Here is a 19,698-nt window from a genome sequence, read left to right on the forward strand (position 1 = left end):
TGTGGATGCGATAGTTATGAATGTTATTTTACATTTTACATCTATTAAATTCTGAACCATTACTGGCAATTTTTTTGTAGTCAGGAATTTATCAGGTAGTCCAACCATATCTTATTGCTTAGTCCTCAGAATGCCATGAAGATTCCCCATCTATAAGTTTGTTTACTTTTTCAGTATATGCTTTAGCCTGTGGGCACATAACTGTTTTAGGAAATAAGTGAAATAATAGATATTAAATTATTTTTTTTTTTATAATTACTTATGAAGAAGTCTTACTGAAGAATTCTGGCTTAAGCTTTGAATGAATTAGAAATGATTGATTGGCAAAGGAGAAAAAAAAAAAAAAAAGCCACCAGGCATCAGAACTTTCCCACTGGAAAAATATCACTGAAACCAGAGCCCTGACATTTAGAACTGCTAAGTGTGTGTTGTAAATACTAATGACAAACCAAAAAAAAAAAAGAAAGAAAGAAAGAAAAAAAAAAAAAGAAAACCCTACTGTTAACACTTATCATTTCTGAATCCCTGATATGTACTTGCCAATAAATACAGAATTGATTAATTTGTGAGACACGTTTGGAAGGGACTCTTGGAAATCACATAATACAGCCTTCTGCTTGAAGCAGGGTTATCATCATACTAGACGGAGCCAGCTGTGACTTGTCAAACCAAGTCCTGAAAACCTGCACAACTTCTTGATTTCCCTGTTTTAGTGTTATACTACATTCCTAATGCAGATTCTTTTTCTTAACATTTAAGCTGCAATTCTCAACTACTGTCTATTGTTTTACCATCTATGTGACCACGAAGAATTTGACTGGGGTTTTGTGACTCACCTTTGAGGCAAAGGTTGTTGTTAGATCCCTGCTTAGCCCTCCTGCTCAAAAGAGTAAATGAGCTCGACTCCCTCAACCTTTCTGTAGTTCATTGAAATTGTCATCTAATAGGTCATTTAGAAGCAAGACAAGGCATATTAAGCAAATGAATGCAGAATTTCATAAAGGAGAAATACAGAGACTGGATGATCTGAATCAATTCGTGGTTTTATACAAAATGTAGATTTTTTCAAAGGCAGGAGGAATAGAGACAAGAATCAGGGATTAGATAATATATTATATCATGTATTATGGTCAATATTTGTATTACAAATTAAATTCTGTATGATGTGAATTAATATTTAGTTACCTCAGTTGTCAATGAGGCTTTTTTAATTGTATAAGGCCAGACTGGATGATTAAGCCATTTTCAGAAAGCAAGAAGTCATCTTAGCAGTTGTTTAAACTACTAGCTTTAGACATAGAATATCTGAGGTTAAGTGATGGTTTGCTTAAATACTGACTGTGTTTGACCTTGAATTTTTAAAAGATACTTACTTAGATTTTCAACACCACTTAGGTGTATAGGTAATAATTCTACTAGCTGCTTATGGGGAGGGGGGGTAGGGGGGGGGAGGAGAGGAATACTTTCATACTCTTGCCCTTAATTGTTTGCTACAGTGGAAATAGCTTAATTGTTTTGTACCAATGTTTTCGTCCTTGTAAATTTTTGGCATTGTCTTGTGTACATGCATAATACCCAGTATTGGAGTCACAATGTCATGCTTCTTTCCATTTTATTAATTCAGACAAGATTTGAGCCCTTGGAAAGACGCCAGCTTGTTCGTAACAAGTTTCTGTATCCCACTGTATATCAAACATTTTTTCCTTTTTTTTTTTTTTTTTCTTTCTCTTTTCCTGTGTGTTGTAAACCTACTTGGTATGTCTTTGGTCTGTACTTCTAAACAGGGTAAATTTAAGCAGTCTTTGCATCATAGCCTTCCTTTCTTGGAGTTGAGCAAGACTAGTGTATTTTTGGTGTGGTTTTGCTCATGCAAGGATCTTAAGTCACAGTGCCACGTAATTACTGTTACACTGAACTGCATCATCTAAATACTATTCTATTCTATATCAGCCTAAAGCTTGTGTTTCTTCATTGCTGTTGATTGTGTTGAAAAGTCTGGTCTCTGTGTAACAGCCCAATGTTATTTACCTTGTCATTATGGGGATATGTGAAGGCCAATACTTCTACTGTCCTCTGTGCATTTTCTCGTCTCTCTTCATGTTGCAGCAGGCAACTCTGGTTAGACTTTTAGCAATGTAGTCCCATATCTTTTTCACCTTCTGTTTTATACTCCTATTGGTCTTCAATATTGTACAGAAATCAGGTTTTTTTCTATCATTCATCTGTTCCATATATTCTTTTGGGAGTGGATAGATTGTGTTCTTTCACAGCATCAGTAAAATTAGATTGTAGTTTTAAAAATTATAGATTTTACTCCTTTACAAGTTAAATACTCTGTATGTTTTATTTGCAAAAGTGTAAGAGTGTTAGGCATCTATTTTAGGCTTAAAATGTAATATTGGTGAGAAATGGAGTTGGTGGAATGTGAATGCCTTCATTTTTCTCAGTGATAAATTGGTGTACAGGTGCTCACATTCTGAAGCAATTGAAATATCCACAAATGTATAACTGTAAAGACAAATTGGGTAGTCATCTACCAAACATTTCTGATAATTTTTTGAAGAAACACGAGGTGGCACAATTTAATATGCAAAATAGTATTTCAATGCTTATCTTTGTCATGAATCTTCTCTCTTAACCCTTGGCAAACTACAATCTAAATTCCTGTCAAGTATCCTCATTCACATAAAAGATAATTATGACTCCCTGATGGGTATTGTTGTTACATTTTGGCTTTTACAAAAATTTTGAAACTTTTTATTGCATCTCGTTCTTCATCCCTAAAGAGATAGGCATTTACATGTCTTGTTACTAATAAGGATGTGTTTGATGTCTATCAAGCCAGATCTAGTCTGCTTTTAATACAGATATTTTCTAAATAAATTCATTATACGGGCTATCAGCATTATCACAGCTCATTGTTTAGTAAGGAAGGGTATATTGTTTTGCATCTGGGAAATGTAGAAAAGCTTGACCTCAGAAAAAAAAGTTAAAGTCTGTATTGATATTTTGCTTCTAGAGCAGTTGCGTCCATATATACTACATACATACATATATTTCAAAAACATAGATTAATTCAGTCAGACTCATGTGGAAGTAGTATTTTAATATAGGGTCTCAAAAAGTCCTGGCGTGTTTAAATCTGCTTTCTAAATGCAGACAATAATAGTACACCTAAGCATTGTTGTCCCCTTACTCTTTGTCAATAGGCTACTAAGGCTGTCTTAAAATAGTCTCTGGTTGTTAGGAACCCTCTGAAAAACATCTGTTTTTGCTGCACTACCCTGCACCCTTCTTCCTCTGAGGTCCTTGCTAGTATGTCAGAAGGAGCTATATTGATGGGGGAAGGGATAAATTGGCAGACCCTGCAAGTGTGTGTTTTGAATGGGCACTTGGGCTTCAGTTTAGAAAATACACCCAGATTATTATTAGGTTATTAGGTTAATTATTGCATTCCAATACTCCAAGAGAGTTATTACTGAGATAGTACAGGAAGTCTCAAAATTTACTCAGGTACTGGTATCAGTAGAAACTATTTTGAGCTCCATAATAAAAACTTGTTAACCTGACACAGCATTAAGTATTCTATGCTTTTATTCTTCACGTGAACATTAAGGGTCAAATTCTACCTCATGTAAGCTTTGAGGTCTTACATTGAATCATAAAGGAGTTGTCTGTGCTTAGCCAATAAAATTTGATCTTTTAAATTCCCCAAAGTTACTATATTTTACTACAGAGTTTGTCATTTATTTTTCTTATAGTCTGAATTATTTTTAATATGAATTATTTTAATAAGAAACAGTTTAATTCACATGATCTGCACGTGTCTTTGTTGAAAATAATTTATAGTAAAAGTCCCATGCAGTATTTAGTTATTCTCCATTGGGGTGTGTAGCGAAGTAACAAGTAGTAGTGAGATCATCTTGCCAGGCTCAAACAGGGGCCTTTACTTTAATGTTACACGATGAAGTTGCAGATGTGCACAGACAGCTACGGCCCGTACCAGCCAATCATACAGGAGCGATGTAGTTTTAAGTTTTCTCATAGCATATTCAATTCCATTTAAATATTGCAGAATGCTGAATTGTAAATGTTAACCTAGCCATGAATAAAAAATGTTGATATTTTATTTAATCAAAAAAAAATATTATGAATAGTTGGCCTTTATTGTATTATTTAAAGTATTTCATTTTATATGTAGACTACAAGATACTGCAGAATTATGTTTTTATAAAGAGAATTTGTTCCTGATGCATAAAAAAATACAATGGACTTTTGCATGCTACAAGAAAAATCCCTTGATTTTGACAAGGGCTGTTGATTGTGTGGGTATGGGGGGGGAAATGGTAGCCATTTTGTGTGAAACAGCAGGAAAGACTTGCTTTTCAGGAGTGTTATCCAACTCCTGTTCTGAAAGAAATTCCTTTACAGAACAGAGAGCTTTGAGTTCATTACTTTCATGTTCTAGTCAAAGATTAAAGCATCTGCACATGGGAGATGTAAATTCCATATTTAAACTGCTAAGTGATAAAAATGAGAAGCGTAGGTGGGAGCAATCCTACAGAGGCAAATGTCGTCTTATGCTGCCCTTTAATAAAATATTTTAAGGAATAGCTGGAAAGCTTCCTCTCTTACTTTCATCTGGTGGTTTTTGATTGTAACTTTGTAAATGAATTGGTATTGACTTCTACCAGGCAGTTTTGGAGAAGAGGTGAAGAGCCTTCTCTCATGACTTTCTGTATGTTTTGTCAAATCAAATACTTATATTTGAAGTGCAAAGTGAAGGCTGATGTCAAGAAATGCCTTCAGCACAAGCTGGTGTTGGTCTCTCATGACTTTCCTCTTTCTTAAAAGTATCAGATTAGATTGTAAAATGATGGCAATCTAGCTGGACATAAACACGTTTATTGCAGGCTCAGCAGCCATTACATATCATTAGTGAAAGGAGGCAAGGGACAAGGGGACCACTTTGATGTCAGTTTGATTCTTTTTAAGGACAAATGCATTCAGATGAGAAGATGCTTAACTTTTTGGCTGTTCGTATACTTGAAGTTCAGAACCTATTACTGTCTTTATTTCTTTGTCATATTTGTAACCTTACAGACAACTTGCTTTCAAGGCAAATACAAATTGTATAAACAGCAGTGTTAATAGGGGAGCTGGGAGTAACACATTTTTGAAAGGTATTTTAAATTAAATTGCTTATGAATATTACGGTTTTATTAGCATTGTACCAAATCTGTACAAAATGTGGGTATACATTTTTGCCCTCTCTCTTTTCCTTAACAGTAAAATAGCAGGTACAGTTAAAATTGGGAAACACATCTTTTATATCAGCAAATCTGTCATCTCCAATGTAAAATGTGTCTTTTTATTAGACAATATATTTTACTTTTGAACAACTACTGAAAGTCTGTGTGTAGTCATGAAAGAGTAGTTAGTCTGTGTTTTGGGCTTTGGGACTATTAGCTTAGCAAAGAAGACCTAAGTTATTTACTCTCTGAAATACCCTTACCCTTTCGATTAGTAAGATATACCTTTTTATCTTTTTATGGTACATTAAATGCAATAAAGGATACAAATTAAAAGTTCAATGAAAAATGTCTGAATAAATGTAGTTTTATTGCAGTGTATCTCTTTCCCCTTTTTTTTTTTTTGTTACTGCTACTTGGATCTGACCTTTTTCCAGGATTTGACACATCACATTTATCCCATGGGGGTTTTTGTATGTTATTTTATGTAGTATTTTCAATTGTCTCTTTTGATTTAAAACAAATCATACATTCATGTCCTAAATGTTTCACTAGTCAGAATAATTAAGCTGATCAGGTCTGGGAGCATTGGAAGGAAAATAATAGGGTTATTGAAGCATTCAAGCTCTAATGGGAGCCTGAGTTCATTCAGATATCAAATCTAATAATTGCTTTACACCTGTATACACAGTCCCAGTGAGCAAGTTCACATTAAAGGTTTAGTGGTACAGGTTCAGTACTGTGTTTCAAGGGAATTTTAGTAGTTTTTAAAGGACTACTTTATTTTGACTTTTTCCAACAGTTTGCTGTTGTTTTTGTGTATGAGTTTAGCTGATTACTCATCTTAAGCTTTGGAAAATATTTTCACATATCATACCTCCAGTAAGAAATTCTCATGAGTAATATATTACAAAGCTCAGTTAATAGCAATCAGAAAAACCTGAAGGCTATTGTGAGTTTCACTGTTTTGAAGCAAGTCGTTATTAGAAGTAAATTTTATCACAAATTAGAAGGAAAATACTGATGAGAAAAATAACAGTTATTCATAGTAGGTTTCAGTAAATTCCAGACTCAGATGCAGGTCACAGTGTTATTATTGGAGATGATTTCAACTCAATGCAGTCATTCCTCTTTTTTTTTTTTTTTTTTAATCCACCTTTAGTTCTCAGCTAAGAACTCAAAAAGACGAAGAAATGGAAAATGGCTGTATATGGGCCTGCCTTATACTGACATGAAGACCTATTTTTCTCTGTAATTTTAAAAGCCAATTACCCTTGGAGGAAAGGAGAAAAATAGATTGATTTGTCTTGTAACCCCTGAGGCAGGCATGTATTGTCTCAAAGTCAGGCTTTTCCATCACAACTCTTGTGGAAGAACTTTCAATGCATATCCCAAGTGGGACTATTAACAAAGAAAGCCAAGTCAAATTCAAGTACTAAGTAGATCATTTAAAGTTTTAAGGAATGTTAACTTACTGGGTTTAGGATTTTTTGTAAAATCTTTAAAGCCTGGATTAAGTAATAATAAAAATATTTTAAACAGACAAAGTTTACAAAAATATAAGATTTACAAATCTATTTTTATTCTATAAATTTTGAAGTTTATTAGATTTTCTTCAGTTCTAAATATGATAAGTATTTATTTGCAGGGCAGAACTTGCTGAGCTTTTGTATCACAGATTTTTTATTTACAGATTTCATATATATATCACAGATTTTGTTTGCAAAGGTGTTATTTTTATTGTGTTGACTGTATCAACTATGGTCAGAGCTTTAAAAAAAAAAAAAAAAAAAGGAAAAGGAAAGACAAATGCAGCTGTTTCTCTAGCCTGAGAGTAAGTTTCTTTTTCATGACGCCATATTCTATTTATATGCTCAGGTATCACACAGCATGCACATCAGAGTCTGGGGTTGGACATAAAACAAAATGTACCAGGATTTTCCTTGAAATCTCAATTTTCTTTGCGGCTAAAATAACCATTTTAGCTGTCATTTAAGTTTGATTATCAAAATTTGAGGTTCTGTTCAGGAATAAAAGCTGAGAGCAGGGAAATTGTATAACCTGTTGTTTTTTTTTCATTTTTGGTTACAAAAATATAAAATCCAAATACATGTAAAATTACCTGTCTGAGATGGCTATAAAGTGTCTAGTTCAGATTTTGCCAGGCATACGTAGGGTGCCAGTTGAGGTTGAAATAAGTCTTTAAAATACTAAAGAATCAAAACAAAACACATTAACCGTTTCCCCTAACACAGTTAGAAATCTTGTGTTTTCTTGTTTCATGTGTCTGCAATGTAGATCTGGAGAGTATTGTTTCAGAGTGCTTTCTGAGGTGTTACTTGTCTTCCATAGCTGATCTTACCTCGTTGCTTTGTTTTGTTGTGTTGTTTTTTTTTTTTTTTTTTAATATAGGCTGCAAGTGTTGAAAGATCAATTTGAAATCAAATTTGACAGAAATGAACTGAGTCTTAACAGAATTGAAGTTAGAGATACTTTCTTTCAGGATAATGTTTCTCAAAAGATTTTGTGCTAGACACAACAGTTTTGAAGTCCTTAATTTCCTTGACTAACTTATCTCTCAGTTCATATGTCATATAAACTACAACTAATAATGTCATAGATATAGGTCAGACAATATAGAGAGCACTATTCAGCTGTTAAGAAAGTGCCTGAGATGGGCTTCCCTGTTATGGTACATGATACCCATTCTGTTTCTGTCTTATGTTCTCTCAATTACAATTTCCAAAAAGCTTTACCTTTCACTTTTGGTAAGCTAAGATGATGAAGATGCACACAGTCAATATAGAAAAATAATTAAATTAATTCTTGTCATTAGGTTTCTTCAAAGCAGTTGATAATATGCTGTTATATCAAATTACATGGTAACTTGGCTTTAATTTTCCCTGTGCGTAGATGGCTGAAGAAGAAAACTAGCAGCTATCCAGACTAACATGATTTAAATTGACTGTAACTTGTCCCATTTTTAATCAATGACAGTGTATAGGAAATACTTAGTTATCTCAGTCGGAAAAAAGTGATAGTTGTGAAGTGTTATTTGGACTTCCACCTTTTTTAAAGCAGGAATACTGTTGTCATTTCACATGTCTTTTTTCCCCCGAGAATAGACACCTGCTGTGACAGCTTATCTGTTTGACATAATAAGTGGTTTACCTACTCATTTTTACTGTAATCATTCCATACCTATGTAAATCTTTTTTGGTCTTCTCATTGTTTTCCATGTTATATGGTTCATAGTGTGTGCTGAAATACAAGGACCTGTGAGTGTACTCCTTTGGGTTGCTCAGGAAAACAAGATGAGTTTCAGCAGGATTTCCCAGTGAACAAAATTTTACATGAATGAATAAATACATAGTTGATTCAGGCACTTTCATTGATTCCCAAAAGCATAAGACTTATAAATTCCCTTACAGGATGCATTTCTGCATCTTTTGCAAAAAGATGAAATCTGAAATACTGTATTCATTTATTCATTGCTGAGTAACTCCTTTATATGGTCTCTTTCAACTCAATATATGCAGGCACCTACTTTCTCTGAGCAGTAAACATCTTTTTTTATTGTCAGCTATGGGAAGGTTCATTCTTTCAACTTGGGGTAGGTAACAAAACAAAAACAAAAACAAAAAAGTAGTGACTGTGAATATGCAAATTAATCGTGTGAGCTTTTTAAATACATTATCCTTACTGTGCCCTCCAGCATGTGCTCCAGCACAACAGCTCCCTGCTGAACACCCAGTGACATACACTACCTCTCTATTGGATTCAAAATTTTGCCACTATTTTGTTTTTGTTAATGTGATTAACTAAGACATTCTTTAAAATACATGTTGTCCAGGTTTGAGGGTCCTGTGACCATTATCTTATAGGAAGACAAATGGTTCTGGTAGTACTCTTGCCTCAAAGCCCTGGTGTTCTTAGGCCATTTCCCTATGGATATATAGGACACTTTACATTCTGCATCTAGGTTAATGTTTCAATCTCTTGTTTAAAATGAATAAGCAAAACACAAAAACATCAACAAAAACAGTAGTTATTTCCACCAGTCATATTTGGTTGTTGGTTTAGTTTTGTTTTTAATGTTATTCTAGGAGTGCTAATCTTGGCCACATCTAGGAGTAACTTAGATAGTCTTCTGATGAGTACTGTAGGAAGGTCTGTAGAGAAAGAAGGTTTTAAATTTAGTTTCCTGTTAGAATTGCTTGCTGTTAATACAGCACAAAAACACTTTTAATGCAGTGACTGAAAAAATAATAATAATTTAATCCTGGTGAATTAGCCAACTAAGGTACCAAGTCCAAGATAGCAGTTTACAGTAGATTTATAATTTTAACACAAATAATTTTTTTGTGGTTGTTACAGGTTTATACAAATTCTAATTGAGTACCTTTAAGGTATAGTTTTGTAGAATGTGCCTTTTTCTCTTACCAGATATCTCAGTCTCATAACTAGTCAGTTCGATTGCACATAATTTATATTATTACTAGCATTGATTGTTCATTAAAAAAAAATGTTTGTAATTAGGAGAACACAAAGGTACTACCTGGCAAAGTGGATAAGTAGAAAGTGAAGTGGAAAAGTCACTTAATCCTAATATTGCAGTTCTGTAAAATATAATTTCTTTTTCTCCTAATATAACTGAGTTTCATGCTGATAACAAGCTATGGAGTTAATAAATCTGTTGCAGCTATTGAGACTTCTCTTTTAATAACAGAAGTAATGAAGGAGCATTAAGGAAAGGAAAACACATTTTGCAAAGTGCATTTTTGCAAAAATATTTTCCTCTCCCCTGTATTTCTAATTGATTGTAATTCTAATATGTTACCCATACAGAGTATAAGGCAGAAGGGTGATATCACTGAAAAAAAAATTATAATATATTGTCTAAATGTAATTTTTTTGTTGTTTACTGTGTGACACATATTTATACATTCAGCTTATTGTGTTTGTTTTCTTACATTACAAGATTCACATTACATGGTGAATGATGTGTTCATGTAAATAGCGCTTCCACAAGTATTTTTTATGTTATAGATATTTATTCCCAGAACAGTTAAATTAGTCACTGAGAGCAAGTATCACTGGACTCTACTCATAGCTGTTATAGATGAACAGCAGCACATTTGTGTTGATAACACTTCTTGGGTTTTAGACACCATTTCTATGCTTTAATTTCCAGTGCCTAGTGACACTGCAGCCAGTGTAGAGACTTACTCCCATGCAAAACAGATTGATTTAGGGTAATTTGAATACTTTATGCATGAATAGATTCATTAGGAAATGAAGGCAAGGCAGAACTATAAAAAGAACCAATAATCTTGGTAAAGGAGCTATAATTCCCTATAATATTGGAAACACTTGTGTTGATCAGGGAAAGGAAAGGTTGATTTTGCAGAGCCCATGCGGTCTTCACAGGCATACTCTGTTCTTGTCCAGAAACAGATCACAGATCTTTGTCTACTCTGGAATTTTATTTAATGTGCTTAGACCATTTCTGGTTTTGTTAGCTTAGAACTTTGTTGGTTTAGGATTGCATGGTGATGCAGTCCATATCTTTTTCAAAGAATACATTTCTGTCCATCAGATGGGGTAGAGTCTCACGGCTTATGAATTTTCACTCCTCTGCTTTGGCCCAAATGTGGTGCTTTCCCATTGTAGCACATGCCTTTATAGCCTGTTGCATTGTGGAAGTAAAAACAACTAAATCAGTTAATTTGCAAAAAGCTGAGAAAACCTGTTTGACTGCAGTTTATTAGACTTTCTGCTTCAGCAGTTACTGTTGTTTTTAAATGTTCCAGTAGTACTTATGAGTTCCAGCTGTATAGTAGTGGGATGCCATGATGCTGTAGCAATGAAAGTCTTCTGCTGATATAAACAAAGCAAAGAACAGCAAGTTGGACATAAGAGAAGTAAACAGTGACAGAAAAAATAAACTGGTGCAGCAGGACTATATCTTAAAAAAATAAAGGTTAAAATATCCAGAAAATAAAGTGGGGGTTGATTTTTTGCCTTTGTATGTGTGTACTCATTACATTAAAACTTTATTTATAAGGCATTTAGATGTGATTGGTAGTTCATGAATGTTTTCTTTTCATGTGAAAGACATTTATTATTCATTGCAATAATTACTGTGTAATATTTCCTACTAAAAGTTGTTCACATTGTACAATCAGGAAATGCTTAGGAAGTGGTTGGTTTAACTGTTCTATTTTTAACTCTGTACCAAATTATAGTGAATAGTTATAGCACTTTTGTACTTGTAGCATCTTAGAGTAGGCTTTCCATCACTTCTTTGGTAAGTACAATCTGATGAGTACTGAAATGTATTTTTCCAGAGCTTCTGTACATAATTGTTTATAAAATAAGATTTTTACTCAGACTTTTAGTTATCGTGTGCTATTTCCAAGGGGACAGTGTTTCAGGATTCTCTCAATGCTTTTATCACCCAGCTTCTCTAATCAAGAAAGTAATTTATTGCTGATTGCAGAACTCTTGAACTCAGTCTGGCAGCTGCGGTGTGAAACTTCTCTGATCCAGTCTCCTAGTTACTTATTTACATATCATTTGAAATGGTTTTCAGGACTGTTTGGAAACCTTTTGACATCACATTATCCATGTTTCAAATCTTATGGTGATTTGTTTTTTTTCTCTTTATATTACAGATAACAGACAAGTAACTTTGGAAAGGTCTCGTTCTCGCCACAATGGAACAATCGCAGCTGTATGATTCTTCTGATGCCAAAGAATTTAGTGAATTGTTTTATTAACAATTAAATGGATATACCTTTAAACGAGTTTATCATACAAATTGGCAGTGATCATAAAATAATGCTGGTATTGATTACATGAGATAGATGTACAAATATTATGTATTTTAAAAGCTATTGCTAAATAATCCACATACTGTGTCTTATTACCCCAACTACCAAGATCTGTAAACAGTGTTAAACAGTAAGGTCTCACTTTCTTATGTTCGTTCTTTTTTTTTTTTTTTTTTCTGTTTGGTTGTTGGTTTTTGTTTTTGTTTTTTTTTCAAGCTGGCAACTTACATGAAGTTGGGGATTTCTAGGATATGTTTTTTATGGGTAAGAAAATACAATTTTGTTGAAAGAATACAGCTGTGGATTCCATATGCAGTTCATTTGGACATGAAAGGAAAAAACAATAAAATTGTATGTTAATAAATTCAGAGATGAGCTGATGTACAATATCAGAATCATTTTTGTAACCATAAAAAAAGCAATGCATAAAAACCTGGTCAGGTTGCTGGAAATCATATCTAAATGTAAAGCCTGGTGGATCCAGCAATTTTGGCTGCGAGGAGGATAATACCACATATCTACACTTTTTGGTGATTTAATGATGTGTATTTACTTATCACTGCTAAAAAATAAAAATTAAAAAAAAAAAAAAAAAGGATTTTACCAAAATTAATGATATCAAGGGCAGAATATGTTTTTAACTGTATCTACAGAGGAATTTTCTAATTATGCACTTATATATTCTTTATACAGATATTTGGGGGAAAATATGATTGTCCTATTTTAATTATGCTAAAAATACCTTTGTGTAGGTTTTCAGAGATAGGCTACATTACAAAGCTATTCAGGACTGCCTCTGAGTTTTTCCTCAGGTAAAACATGTAGCAGGATCTCTATTGGTAGATTTTAGTGCTGATGGTTTAGCAGCTAAGAACAAATTTTCCACCTGGAGCACTATATAGCAGTGAACAATAATTGCAGCAGACTGATTTTTCAGAAAACTACTCCCATTCTACTTTGTATACAGGCCCCTGCACTGCAGTACCTCAGGTGAGCAGTCAGTTTAGTAGCTGACACTGTGTATTGTTCTGTCACTCAAGGAGAAACTACAGTTTCCTTTTCTCCCCAGATTCTAGTTGAATGTACAGTCAATTTTGGTGTTCAGATCAGTCTTCACCATCCTTACTGAAGGCTCATTGCTAATTTGGATGGGATGGAGGATTTTGAGAGGGAGTTCAGTCAAATATGTATGTTGTTCAGCTATGATATTTTAAAAAAAATGGGATATGGTGTAGTAGATGGCACTTATTCTCAGATTATTACTGCTTTTCACTGATGAATTATTACAAGTACACATATTGCCTGGGTTTATGGAGAACATCTTTTTTAATGTTATGTAAAGAATATTTGGAAGGCAAGGTGTCACATTATTTTCTGTGCACAAACTGCTAGCTCTACAGGAGCATTCAATACTGGGGTGGTATAACTTTGCACTACTGCTTGAGCCAAGCATTTTGTACAATACATTCTTTTTGCTTCTCTGGTAAGCTACTTTAAAGACTATCCAGCTAGATTGGGATAAACTCTAATAATTTCAAACTATAAATATCTAATAGATATCCAATTATTGAAAGAAAAGATACAGCTCCTTATCAGAGTAGTATTGAATTTCTTTTCTTAGCCTTCAAAGTAAATAGTTTTTGCCCATTGCTATATCGCTAAACATACAAATGCGACTGAAGCCTGGTGAAATGTGCACTGTCAACTAATGCTCTACCTAAACTGTTTGGGGCTTTTTGTGATTTTTAGTAATAAAGTAAAAGACTTGTATGGTACTTAGGAGAAAAAAAAAAAGAAAAAGAAAAAAAAAAAAGAAAAAAAAGCATGCAACAGGATTCTCTCTGTTTTTCAGTAAAAGATACAAAGAATTTTATTCTGTTTTGTTTAAGGTCAACATCAACCCTTGTACTCAACCATAACTTTCTAAAGTTGAACTATTAATTTTGCAGCTCTGTGCTTAATTTGCAAAGCCAGTTTAAAAGGATTAGGTGCATCATGTCTGTATAAATTCGTACTGAAATCAACAGTGTATTAAAATTCAAATTTTAAAATCAGCATTTTGGGATTTACAAGTACTGATATAATCTTTATATGTGAAAACTCAAAAGCTCAAAGTAGAATCTTTATACTGTAGCAGTAATTAGTGCAGAAGTTCTTCATTTCCATGGTTGTAATTTTTTAAAAGGTTTGTAAAAGCTGACTGCAGATTCTCAAGAACCAAATCTTAGCAAAAAGCAAATCCAAAATAACATCATCATCTGATACTTCTATTTTACTACTATTTTTTTCGTATTTGAAACATTTATATTATTTAATGGACATATCTGTTAGAACAAAAGTGTCTTTCAAAGGAAAACTAGAAGATGATTTATGTAAATATAGGGTGCTCGTATTTATGAAGTCTAAAATATTTTCTGAAATTGATGCTGGTCACTTTGTCTTTTGATAGTTTTTCAGTCTATATTAAATTGCAGCTATTTTTAATGTTTTTATTATTGATCTAATTTTCAGAGTTGTCACATGTTTATCTAAAAGTGTAGAGGAGTAGCACCTTTTTTCAGAAATGCACTTGCCTTATCTTCTAATTTTAAAAAATGAAATATATCAGTTAAATTATATTTGTATTCAGAGTAATCCCAGAAAGAAAATTACTGGAAGCTTCATACATAAATTTCTTGCTAATTATGTTTCACTATATGTCCTCTGAGACATTATATTAACAATATACTAGCACATCTGTTTGCATTCACATTTTACCGGTTACAAGTACTGAGGAGTTTTTTATGATGTTACACTGTTTACATTTCTTAGTTTATTTAAGAGGAAAATAATCTTACCTTTGCAATGAATTGAATTAAATCTGCAATTGACATGGGAATGAAATGTTTAAATCATATACAAATATACATCTCTGTTGCTTAAAACTGCTGGCTGTACAGATCAGAAATGACACTAGACATCTTTTGCTCCAGTTTTATGCAGTTTGCTGAGAAAAAAAGTGCAACACAAGTTGTCATGTATGTTTGTTTGTGATTGAGCAAATATACTTTCCCAGCACATAGGGGTGTTTGTTTTGTGTTAACCATATTCTGAACTGATGCTAAAGCCAAAACAAAATTAGTACCTCAGAGGGCATTGAGAAACAACTTCAGGAAGTATTCCTAAAGTTATTATTACATAATTCGTTTTGGTTTTAAATAACCATGGTCAATATGAAAAATGTTACCTGAAATTATTGATTCTTTTTTGAAAATTGAGACAAATGCGAACATTCCCATAGTTCCCTTCTGTAATATACAAATAGTAATGAATATATGTATATTTTTGCATCTTTTGTGTGTGGTATATGTACTACCTCAGAGAAATGCTGTAAAAACCATAATGTTTTCATGGTTTCTATCCAAAACACAATTCATTAGTGACCTACTTCAAAGTCATCCCACAATTGTTTGCAAAACTCTTGAGAATTTGGCTGAGTTTTAGGTTTGGCTCTGGAAATCCTTGTATAGCTTTCATTAATAAAACTTTGCAGTGTTCAACTTCTGCATCCCTCAGGCAAATCATGCTTTGATGGGTGAATTTAGTACTTCCTATGTTGAAAATTGTATAGCTAGTAAATATTCAAAACTGGTGATAGGTGGGAGTGGGAGCAAACTTACCTACATTAAGTATATTGCTTCTTATCCATTAAACAAAGGCTTGGCTGGATTATTCTTCAATAGAAGAATAATCTTTGAATTGGTGAGAATTCAGGTGTCATAAATGAGATGAAGCAATGTAAAGGTAGCCCGCCTCTTATGTGCCATAATGTATTTGCAAGTTATTCATGTTGATATAAGTATTGAAAGAAATCTTCACATCACTTCTTCTGCACATGCACACGCATGCACACACAATGTAAATATTAAATACAAAAATAAAAAAAGCAGATGAAGCCAAATCCCTCAGCTTCAGGTGTCTCTATTTCAGATCACATATTGCTTTTTTGCGCAAGAAAGGGAGTTGTGTAGGCCTGTGAATTCTGCAGTGCTGCAAACTGTCACTTAGCACCTATTGATGTCATTAGAAAAATGTTGAAGGAGAAAGATTTGTTACTGTAGTGCTTCTTTTAGCACTGTTTGAGGTGGTACATATGCCACAGAAAGTGAACAATAATTGATTACAGGTTAGTCAGTATCATGCACCATTTGATTTCCCTTTTAGAAGTCATGTGACTCCTAATGCCAAAAAAAAAAAAAAAAGAAAAAAAGAAAAAAGGAAAAAGAAAAAAAAAGTGACAAAACTCATGCATTTCTATTTTTAATCAGCTCTGTGTTTGTATGTGATGTTTAAAATAGGAATTTGATGAAATTACAGCCTGGCCATTGTTTATCCATGTATTCTGAAAACTGTAATAAAGATATACATAACATAATTTTGCTAGGTGCGCCAATGTTTTACTTTTTTATAACGATTATTACTAATAGAGTATCATCACCTTAAGACCTGTTTTCATTAAGTATTACAATGCAGAAATTACCGGAAGTTACTCAGTGACACTTTTGGCTCTCTAAGGTTTTTGGATATTTGGATTTCTTCTCTACAGTGTCAAGTATATTTGACTTGATTTTGAGGAAAATTATACTTTTTCTAATAGAGGAAAACTTCAAAAACAAAATGACCGAAAACTTATGTACAGATTATGGTGATACCATTTTATTTTTACAACAATAACAATAAAAGGGAATCACTAAAGAAATTTAACGGGTCCATATTTATTTTAAGTGACTGGGTTCCTTTATCAACTTTTTAAGGCAGAGACGTAGTCATTCAGTTAGACAGCTATTGTTGTTGTTTTCTGTATTTACTTCTTCACTCCGTCACAAAATGGTTTTTACAGAATAGAAATTTGGCAGACTTTCAAAACAGTCTGTTACACCTTAAACAATTAAATGATGTCACAATAACAGATTGAACTGCCCAAAAATATAGACAGCACATTGGATTTCTGGAATAAAAGCTTAAGATTCTAACTGAATGAGATTGTAATGAATATGATCAGCCAATTTGGTATAACACTCCTCGAGTAACTTTGTGTATGTGGTAAAGATACACCAAAGGATCATTTAATGCACCATTTTATTATAATGAAGTGAATTATAGTTAGAATTTTATAGAAAGATATGGGAATAACATGAAATAAATGAAAACTTCAAAGTGCGAGCTATAAATGTAAATGCTATGATTGTCGTGATTAGGCAAATGTAGTAATGATGTCTTACACATATATGCACCATATGCCCATTCCTTATTTTTAGGTTAATGTTTCTTACTTGCATGGCAGTTTAGAATTGCCATTATCCTCTTAGATATTTTGTGTTTGGGAGGTTAGCAGGCAGAATTTCTTCTCAAATAACTAGCTGGAACCTTAATACCTTTCTCAATGGTAATTATTTCTGTTGCTTCCTCACATGCTTAAGAAATTCTCTGAGTGCGCTTGGTGACAGGACGAGGGGGAATGGGCTAAAGTTGCGCCAGGGAAATTTTAGGTTGGATATTAGGAAGAACTTTACCAAAAGGGTTGTTAGGCATTGGAAAGGGCTGCCCAGGAAAGTGGTGGAGTCACCATCCCTGGATGTCTTTAAAAGATGCTTAGATGTTGAACTTAGTGACATGGTTTAGTGGAGGACTTGTTAGCGTTAGGTCAGAGGTTGGACTTGATGATCTTGAGGTCTCTTCCAACCTAGACAGTTCTGTGATTCTATGAGAACAATAGCAAATTCTGGCTCTCTGATGCTTAGATTGCTTCCTTACATTTGGATCCTTTCTGTAACTTTGAGCTATATTCCTTCCTTCCTTTATTTATTCCAGACATCATCTCAAAATTAGCTTTTCTGTTTGTTGGTTTGTTTGTTTGTTTTTGTTTCATAAGAATCAGTATTACTGGGCTGTGGTAAAATTATAAAAAACATTCATTTGAATTGCATGGAGGTATTTGATGAGTACTTAATGGCTATATTTAATGGCTCTTTCAATAGATGTGAAACTGAGATTGAGAAGAAAAAATCCCATACAGGATTTTTTTTTCTTTTTTGCGTGCACAATGTGAGCAAAAATCTAAATTTAGTCCAGTTAAATTCACAAGGTATTGCAAGCTGTTTGTATGTGTTAGTATTATAATGCAGCCAACCTAAGGAACCCATCTGAGAGGCAAAGGATATCTTGTGCACCATGCTAACAAAATTACACAGCTTTTTGATTTTAGCTGGCTCTCATCCTGTCTGCTCAGGCCACATGCAGAGCAAGCTCATAACAGCCTGCAGAATACTTTTGTAGATGCATTCACAGGGAGGCAAAAGAGCCAGGTCTTCAGGCATGGTTTTCATAAGAGCAATATGACAAACTTTCTTCCATTGAAATAATTGATCTATGTCTTAAAGGGAAAATCATCTGTGAAACACAGATGATTGAAAAGCACTGTGAGCGCTTGCGCGCTTTCCGAAGTCCGCAAGTCTTTAAGAAAAAAAAAAGTGAAGACCCAAATTGCAGACACATGAAGCGGATTGGCTCAAGCACCAGGCTTCTGCAGTGAAAGTTCGAGCAGGCAGATCTGTCTACTCATGAGGCTATGCTTGGTGCAGTCCTGTTATCTGCCTTTGGAATAGTGCAGAATGCTGCATTTTGATTGGCAGGTCTTGGAAAGGAATTTTAAAAAGCAGGATGTAGCTGTAGGCCAGTTCCTAGCAGGGCAGGAAGACTGGGCAGGGGACAAGCAACATCTCTAGTACCACAGACCCTGCCTGAAAAGCAAGGAGCTGTTGCTTCCTCAAAGTTACAGTTTTACACTGCAGGCTCAGGCATTATTGCAACAGTTTGTTCACATCTTTCAGCTTTGTTTGTACCATAAAGGTTAAGAACAATCTAAAAGAAATGATATTTGGGATATTTGGTTACATTTGTACAATGTGGAGGAATTTTGTGCAATAAGAAAGACCTGTTTACAGGTACAGCGTAAAAATCTGGTGGTGATGGTCCTTTGATTCTGTTCTTAGCCCAACTACTTTCATTTTCACACCTCTAAACTAAAGATAAGCTAACAAAACTTGCATAAAATTATGCTGTTATCAACTTGATTTTTGAAAGGTTGGCAAAGAAATTTTTCCCTGCAATGTCTGGATAAAGTCATCTAAATTCAGTTTGTTTTATCTCTCTTGGGTAATACATTAGCAGATTTCTGTAGTTAGTCTGCACACCTATTTATATTCCCTCAGCACCAACACCTGTAGAAGTCTCAACACTAAATTGCAGTTGAAAGAAAAGCAAAGAAGAAAAACAAAACAAAACAAAAAAAAAAAAAAGAAAAAGAAAAAGAAAAACACCTGAAACTGTGAAATGAGATATATGCAGGTGAAATGCAAAACATATTTTGTCATTATGACCTGCATGTGTTATTTGAAACAACTCCTTGTATTTATTCACTTTAGGTATGTAAGTTTATCATAGAACTGTTGCAGCTATAATGATATGCAAATGTGTCTATCACATATACAGTATGTTGCATGACGTTAATGCTTTCTGTATTGATTGACTCAGATCCCTGTTCTTCATAAACCATAGGAAGTCTTAAAGCC

At 33.7% G+C, this 19,698-nt stretch overlaps 1 protein-coding gene across 4 annotated transcripts in view; it reads left to right on the plus strand.

The window, feature by feature from the left end:
- Positions 1–19,698, plus strand: part of DIAPH2 (diaphanous related formin 2) — a 222,071-nt gene that overhangs the window by 161,919 nt on the left and 40,454 nt on the right. For 3 of the 4 annotated variants that reach the window (XM_084534183.1, XM_084534185.1, XM_084534186.1), the window contains one exon: positions 11,930–16,826. The exons of the other annotated variant lie outside the window; for it this stretch is intronic. In XM_084534183.1, coding sequence (XP_084390309.1) covers positions 11,930–11,994 — 65 coding nt within the window. In that variant the 3' untranslated portion in view covers positions 11,995–16,826. Of the gene's footprint in view, positions 1–11,929; positions 16,827–19,698 lie in introns of those variants that run through there. 4 annotated transcript variants of the gene reach the window in all.

This window comes from Aythya ferina (genome assembly GCF_964211825.1).
Source record: "Aythya ferina genome assembly, chromosome: 13".
NCBI lineage: Eukaryota > Metazoa > Chordata > Aves > Anseriformes > Anatidae > Aythya > Aythya ferina.